Source organism: Entamoeba invadens (assembly GCF_000330505.1).
Source record: "Entamoeba invadens IP1 unplaced genomic scaffold scaff_1105074726371, whole genome shotgun sequence".
NCBI lineage: Eukaryota > Evosea > Mastigamoebida > Endamoebidae > Entamoeba > Entamoeba invadens.
The window spans coordinates 47292-55045 of NW_004443643.1; the positions used below are offsets into that span (position 1 = coordinate 47292).

The 7754-nt window shown below is 23.3% G+C and overlaps 2 protein-coding genes across 2 annotated transcripts; one reads left to right on the forward strand and one right to left on the reverse strand.

Annotated features, from left to right (window-relative positions):
• Positions 1-1390: 1390 nt before the first annotated feature.
• Positions 1391-2470, reverse strand: EIN_263560 (hypothetical protein; the record flags this gene model as incomplete). The annotated part of the gene is made up of 1 exon (XM_004259685.1): positions 1391-2470. The coding sequence occupies one exon, from the start codon at positions 2468-2470 to the stop codon at positions 1391-1393; it is 1080 nt and encodes a 359-aa protein (XP_004259733.1).
• Positions 2471-7039: 4569 nt separating this feature from the next.
• EIN_263570 (actophorin, putative) lies at positions 7040-7459 on the forward strand (the record flags this gene model as incomplete). Its single annotated transcript, XM_004259686.1, has 1 exon — positions 7040-7459. The coding sequence occupies one exon, from the start codon at positions 7040-7042 to the stop codon at positions 7457-7459; it is 420 nt and encodes a 139-aa protein (XP_004259734.1).
• Between the last annotated feature and the right edge of the window lie 295 nt (positions 7460-7754).

Sequence of the window (7754 nt, forward strand, 5' to 3'; positions counted from 1 at the left end):
ATATATAACTTGATTTTTTTTTTCAAAAATAACGACCCTTAAATATGTATTAATATAATATTCAAAATAAAATGAAATTTTATAAATATACAATACAAATTTATAACATTTGAATAGTATATTTAACAAATAAGTTAAATATTATGTTAAAATATAACTAGAGTTTCGACTCTTGATTAATTAAACAATATATCAATTTAATTTTAAATTAATATAATCAAGATTTCAGTAATTAAATTTGGATATTTATAATTGGGTGTCATCACATATTTTTTATTTTTTTAAAACTACAAAAAAACTTAATAAATTAAAGTTGTCATATACAATTTATTTCATAAACTTTTTGCCTAGCCAGATGTTTTTTAAAACATAGATAATATTTTGAATTCATCAACTGCTAATTAATTATTAATGAAGCTTTTCACAAATCGTTATTATTTTTAAATAATTATAACCAACAAATTTCGTCAGTGTTACAAATATAGTGATTTGTTATATAAAAAATTATTGATGTGCAAAAATATTGTTGTTGAATAAAAATCATATGTAATTTAATTTATTACGTATTTGTATGTTGTGATGACGTTGTGCTTTTTTTTCAGAAAATGCACTCGGTGAACTTGAGTTTACTTTGAATTTCACAGTTTTGAGTTTGGAACTATAACAAATTTATTTGAAAATACCTTTTTAAACGATTTTTTTGCGGTTTTCACATAATTAACTTCAAAAGTAATTTCAGTGGGTTTAAAACAATCTTTAAACAAAATAAAGTTGTTAAACTTTATTTAAAAGTTTAACAAATATACTTTTCTAAATTGATTTTTTTCAAGTAATAAACACCTTTTAAAGCAGTTGTCTGGAATTTCATGCAAATTTGGAGACAGTGTTATTTTTTTAAACCCCAATTTTCATAAAAACGCTGCAAATATAATTAGGTGATGTTCTGACATTCTTTAAAAAACGTTGTAAATCCCAGCAAAAGCAAAACCGAGAAAAACAGTTGCGTCTCCATACGGAAGTCTGTTATGCATGTCTTGATAAGAATAATTGACTTGTGAGGTAATCATTTTTATAATTTGTATAATTTTACTTTTAATTGTGAGTATTTTTTCAACTTCTTAAACGTATTCTTTCAGAAAGCAAACATGCGTCCACACAGTTTAAAATTATTTTGGAACAGCTTTTGCTCGACCACAAAATTACAATTTGATGTTCAAGTCTGCCAATCTTGGTGTTTTTTGTACATGATTTGTTTGATTGTTTTTTATATTTAATAAAACTGAAGTTGTTTTGTGTCGAATTCTCGTGTTGTATTTATAATATTACACAACATTTTTTTCAGACCGACTTTATACATATTAAGTTTATTAACACATATAAAAAAGATGGATTAAATCAGAGAAGCGCCCCATTCAACAAAATACTTTCCAATTGGTCTTTGTCTTTTTTCAAGTTCATTGACACTTTTCAAGATTAAACCATCAGCTTCGAAAAATTGAAGAAACACCCGTATTCCATTTTCAAAGCCGCTGATTGATAACTTTGCCTCGTTTTCATATTGAACATCACATACAGTGATTCCTATCTTCTTGTATTTTACAAGTGTTTTAACCCAATACACAATAAAGTCGTTTTGCTCTCTCAAATTCAGTCCAAGTCTTTCAAGCACTTCTCTCACGCCTTCTATGTTATTTGCGACATACTTTTGACCATCAAAGGTTGTGTGTGTTTCTCCTTCCCAAAATAAATATTCATACTTATTACCATTTACTTCGATTATTAAATTATCATCTTCTTTGTGATCTTTTAAAAGTTTGTTGTGTTGTTTTGACGCGTAAAAAGCACTCCAAACGCACTTTTTGTTGTGTTCATCGATATATTGTGGTGTTGGGTACAAACACGAAAAAGTTGTGTTGTTTAGTTTAATTTGGATGTCAACTTTTTGTTTTGAATTTGTTTCTTCAGACGCATTTGAGTCGTACAACAAAATGATTGGTTTTTCGAGTGGTGATAAAGCGAGAAGTACAGTTGACTCATTGGCAATCCCAACGTCTTTCAATTTAACATCATTTTGAAGTAAATTTTTGTTGAATACAATTCGCTGTCTGCATGTTGGGCAATATTCAGATTTTTCAATTTCGGTTTTGAGGTCTAAAACAGTTGCCAAGTTATGTACATAAACGACTGTTGTTTTAACAAGAGTTTGTACATTGATTTTCATGTAATGGTATACTCGAGCATTAAATGATCTTTCTATGAATATTGGGTCTCCGTGTGTGTACACGTGCAACGTTTCAAGTTGAGAAAAATGTCGCATAGTCTTTTCAGTAAGTGGAATTGGGTTGTAATTTAATTTAGTAACAATGTTATTGTACTTTTTGGAAACACTCATTACCTGAATAAAATCATCAAATGATTGAAAGTACTTACAGACTAGCATCATATGAAAAGAGTCGAGAGTTGATACCATTATGATTATAAAGTTTTTCTTATCGGTTTTATATCGTTTTTCATCGAAAACAAAACAACAATCATATTGTTTGGTAATAAATTTGGAAAAAATACTGATTTAAAAGTAAAAAAACGATGAAAGACGAATCCAAATACTTCAATATTAATTTATTTGAAAAGTCTGTCAATTCAGGTTGTCCATTTGACAAAATTTTACACAAAATAAGTTTAAAAAACTGGGAATTAGGAAAAAACGCGAAACCCCAATAAAAATATGGAACAATGTTTTTAAAGTGTTTTGAATAGTTTTTCTATATATTCATGTTTTGATAGTCCAAAAAAATCTGACAAAGGTAAAGAAAGGACAAAGTTTTACACTGAAATAACATATTATTATTAATTATATTTTTTTAATTGAAATAATGATATTATATCAATGTTGGTAATAAGTCGAAAAATTTTAAATTTCTTTATTTTTATTGATATTATAAATTGTTAAAAAAATAATGTAAAAATACAGTTAAAGTCAAAGGTGTTTATTTGTCGTGAACCCAGCAGAAAAACGTATCTATTTGTCGTAAATGAGTGAATTTTATAGAAAATTCTTTTTTATATCGACAAAAGTTACAAATTCGAAAACAAAATAATTAATTGTCGTACACCAAAATGATTGGCCAAGTGTGCGACAAATAAGCAACTTCGACAATTATAATTACTACAAATAGACTCCTTTGACTGTATATTGATTCATGAATAAATAATACACACATCATTTGAGTTCATCAAAAGTCATTTTTAATTTTATTAACTAAATATACTTAATTGTATTTTACAAAGAAGAGTTTTATGAAAAATGTTATGCTATAATGCAGATTAAATTACTAAAAAGAAAAACACGTGTTATTATATTATTCAAATAACATTTATTATTTAAAATGATAATTATATTCATACTATATTATTATATACGAGTATTATATAAATAAATTTTGATTTGATAATGTAATTATTTTATGTTTTTAATTTTGAAATGTTTTTAAAAATAAATAACATTTCTGTTTTATTAAAATTGCTATAATGCTATTGTAATTCAAATATTGTTTACAACAAACTTATTGAACTAAAACAATAAAATTAACAAAATATTTACATATCGTATTTGTATTATAAAGTTGAAATTAAAGCAACATCATATCATATTACTAAAAAATCATTTAATGTACATTTAACAAAAAATATAGTTTATATCTAATTGAATTATAAACTATTGGTATAGTGTAAATCCAATTTAATAATTCGTTTTGAATCACAGTCTCTAATAAATATCTACTCTTTACGTTAAACTTTATCATAATAAAAAATAATATTTTAATAACAAACAAAATATTTAATTTTATATGGATTATTTGATTTTAAAAGAATGGCGTATTTTCAAAAGCTGTTATAAAAATATACCCCATTGTTTTAGTTATTTTAAGTTACATAAAATGCCCAAGTTTTAAATAAATTATAGCTTTTTTGTCCACAAGATATATTTTGCAGACAGACTTTATTTATACCAATAAGTTATTTAAAATTTTATTAAACAAAAAAACATAAAAATAATGAATGTTGATAAAAATAAAAATATTTTAAACAAACACATTTTTTGTTTAAATAAAGATTAAACGTGTATTTGGAAATAAAAAATCACCAACACACAATTAACTCAATTTTTCACAAAAATAATTTATGATTTTTTTAAACGATAACAATATTTAAAAATGAAAAACAAAAGTTTATTTTATATTTTCGGAGATTTAATTCAATAATAATATCAGGTCATTTAATTAGATACCTTTTCATCAATTTGGTTTGAAAGTAATCATAGTTATTTTCAATAATGGAAATGTGAATAAAATTGATATAAAAATAATTATGTTTCATCTCCTGAGATTACAATAAAAAACATTCAATTTATATAAAAAATAAATAATTGAATAAATAAATTAATATAAATATATATTTTTGATTGGTTAAATGTTTAAAAACTTATTATAATTAGATATATATTTTCTAAACATCAATTATCTGAATTTTTATTATTATCAGATAAAATCATATAAAATACCATCATTATAGTATTGAAATGAAAATATCATTATTATTTAAATAAAAACACGATCAGTTACAACAACGATATTATAATTGCACAGAGTTATGTAAATATTATCAAAAAAGTACATAAATGTTAGTTAAATAAAAGTATTAAATAATACTACTTTATAAATTGATGATACAATTTAAGTTAACATTTTTATATAATTGATTGTTTAAACAATCTGCTAAGTATTTTAAATATAAAAAACGATATTTCAATCAATACACATAAATGTTAATTAACAAAAACACAATATCGTTTTTTATAAACTTTAATAGTGTGTTTACACCAAATTTTCAAGATAATTTTTATCAACACATTTTTTCAAAACAAAAAAATGTTTAACAATTTTTGATGTAATAAAAGCACCTTTTTAACCTTAAATAATCAATGTTCGCTCTCTTTCTCGTTGCAATGGCTTCCGCCAAATACTTAATTAGTCAAACGAATGGGTATAGTATGGTCTTTAAATTGGGTCAGTGTTATTACCAATCGAACGGAGTCTATGTAAAAATAGAAGACGATGGAGATGATATCAAATTATTTCTCTCTTCTAAATGTGGTGATTGGAAATTAGAAAAAACTCAATTACTGACTTCAAGTGATACTTTTCGAAATGATTTGCCAGAGTTTTATTATGCAGTTTATAGTTATTCAGATCGCAGTGATTGTACTATTACTGATAGTGACGCGCATCCTGGTGAATTGATATTCAAGCAATGTATTAAAAGTTCCGAGTCGTCTTCTCAAAAGGCAGAAATGGCAGACGGGAAACTCAAAATAACAAAATATAACACAATAGATTGCACAGGAGATGCGGATACACCTAGTTTTGTTGAATTGAACAAATGTATTAATATTAATAATATTAATATAAAATACACTGAAAACGCATTTGGGATTTTTGCATTTCTTGCACTTTGCATTACGTTTTTGTTTTAACTTTGAAACAATTTCATTGTGATTTTATTGTTGTTATTTAATAATTATTGTTTTACTGTTATTATAACTAAACAATGTAACAACAATATTGTAAAATTTATAAAAAAATGGTTATATTATATCACTAAAGTTTAGCTAAAACTTAATAATTTATTATAATATTAATACAAATAATAACAAAAGTAAAATGTCAACACCATTTAAATGCTTACAAAATATTTAAAAAAGTCAATGTTTTGAAATCCAACAAGTTTAAGATGAACAAACAACTAAATACAAATGTAAATTTAAGTAATTTGTCAAATAGATTGTTAATATAAATTTGAATTCTCTTTTTAATGTGTGTTGAATTTTAAAAAGATTGTATTTAATTTATGTTAGATACATTAATTAATTGGATGTTAGATACTGATAATATTAAATAATTATGTTTCAAAAAACTGATGTTTAATATTTTTACAACTTCTAAAATGAATCAAGTAATTTAAAAAATAAAAAAGTCACGAATTCAGAAATACAAATTTTAATTTTTGTTTAAATATATAAATAATAGTTTATACAAAGTATTATGAGTTTCAATTGTATATTTTCAAAACAAAATGAAAATTAAATTTAAAATTATTATTTAATATAGATATTTTATATTATGTATTTACGAGCAACTTTTAATCAATGGTTTGCCCACATTTAATGAAAATAATATTTTTGTAAATGATCTATTAATAAATTGAATTGTTTTAATATTACTAATTATTATATATTTAAATTCTAATTATAAATTAAGTTACGATTATAATTAATTAGACTCTAAATTGGATTTTTTTTAATTGGTTAAATATCAGTTTTAATATAATATGATTGAATAGTTTTCTGTTGTACAAAGGTTGAAAAATAGTTGTGACGATTAGTGAAGTTATCTGACTGCGCAAACTTTAGCGCGTAAAATTAATCATCACTTTTCATTGCATATTTAAATCAAAAAACACCTAATTAATTAATGTTAATTGATGTACAAAAAACAAAAAGTCAACATGTTATTAAAAATTGATTTAATTTAACTATTACATTATTATTATGAAATTAATAAAGTAAGTTATAAATTAACTTTATTTATAGTGAAATACGCACATTTATTCAATTAATCAATTAATTAATTATTTATTTATTTGATGTTTGTTTAATAGTATATTAATAATTAAATTTATTATTTATATAGTTTTGTTATTAATAAACATAACTTTTATGAAACAAAAATCAAACAGATATTCTATTTCTATTTTAGGAAACTTCACAAATATTTTTTTTATAATTTAAAACCGATATTGGATGCTTTTTAAATATTTTTATTTATACAAATAACAATTTTTATAAAAAACAACCATAATTAATACAATTGCAAGCATATACAAAGAGACAAAAAATATGCATAGTTTAATTTTGATTTCCATAAATGAAATTTGATAATGAATAATATTTAAACATTAAATTCATTAATTCGAACATCAAATGTCACTCATTACAATCAACAATGAAGTTCCTATGATGTTCAAAGAGTTCAAATTGTCACACAAATGGAGATACATCATTTTTAAAATGAACGACAAACTAACTGAAGTCATCATTGACAAAATTGGTCAATATGATGAAACTTATGACGATTTCACAAAGGCTCTTTCACCAAAGGCTGCAAGGTTTTGTGTGTACGACCTTCATTACACACAAGTGAATGGTAAAAGAGAAAAGATAATATTTTACTTGTGGTCTCCATCAAAATGTTCTCTTAAAGAAAAAGTCATCTTCTCAGCTACAAAAGTGTTGGTCAAACAAGTCTTTGAAGGAATAGCAGCAGAGGTACAAGCCACTTGCGATTCGGAACTCGACATAGAAAGAGTGCTAGACAAGGTCAAAAGTGTTTCTAGAGAATAACATAATTCAATGTTGTTATGTTTTTATAAAAAGATTTATTTTTAATGGAAAAAATATTAAGCCTGTTTTATTTGGAAATGGAAAAAAATATAATAATTAAAAAAATTAAAGATTAACCAATTATAATTATTAATTTAACATGTCTTCAAATTAGATACATATAAATTATAAACCAGTACATAACTATAACAAGTTATCACTCAATTATCAAACTGGTTAATTGTATTTTTCAACATTTACGTTACAATAAGTTATAAATCTTTAATATTAAATCTTATCAAAAACAAATAATAAT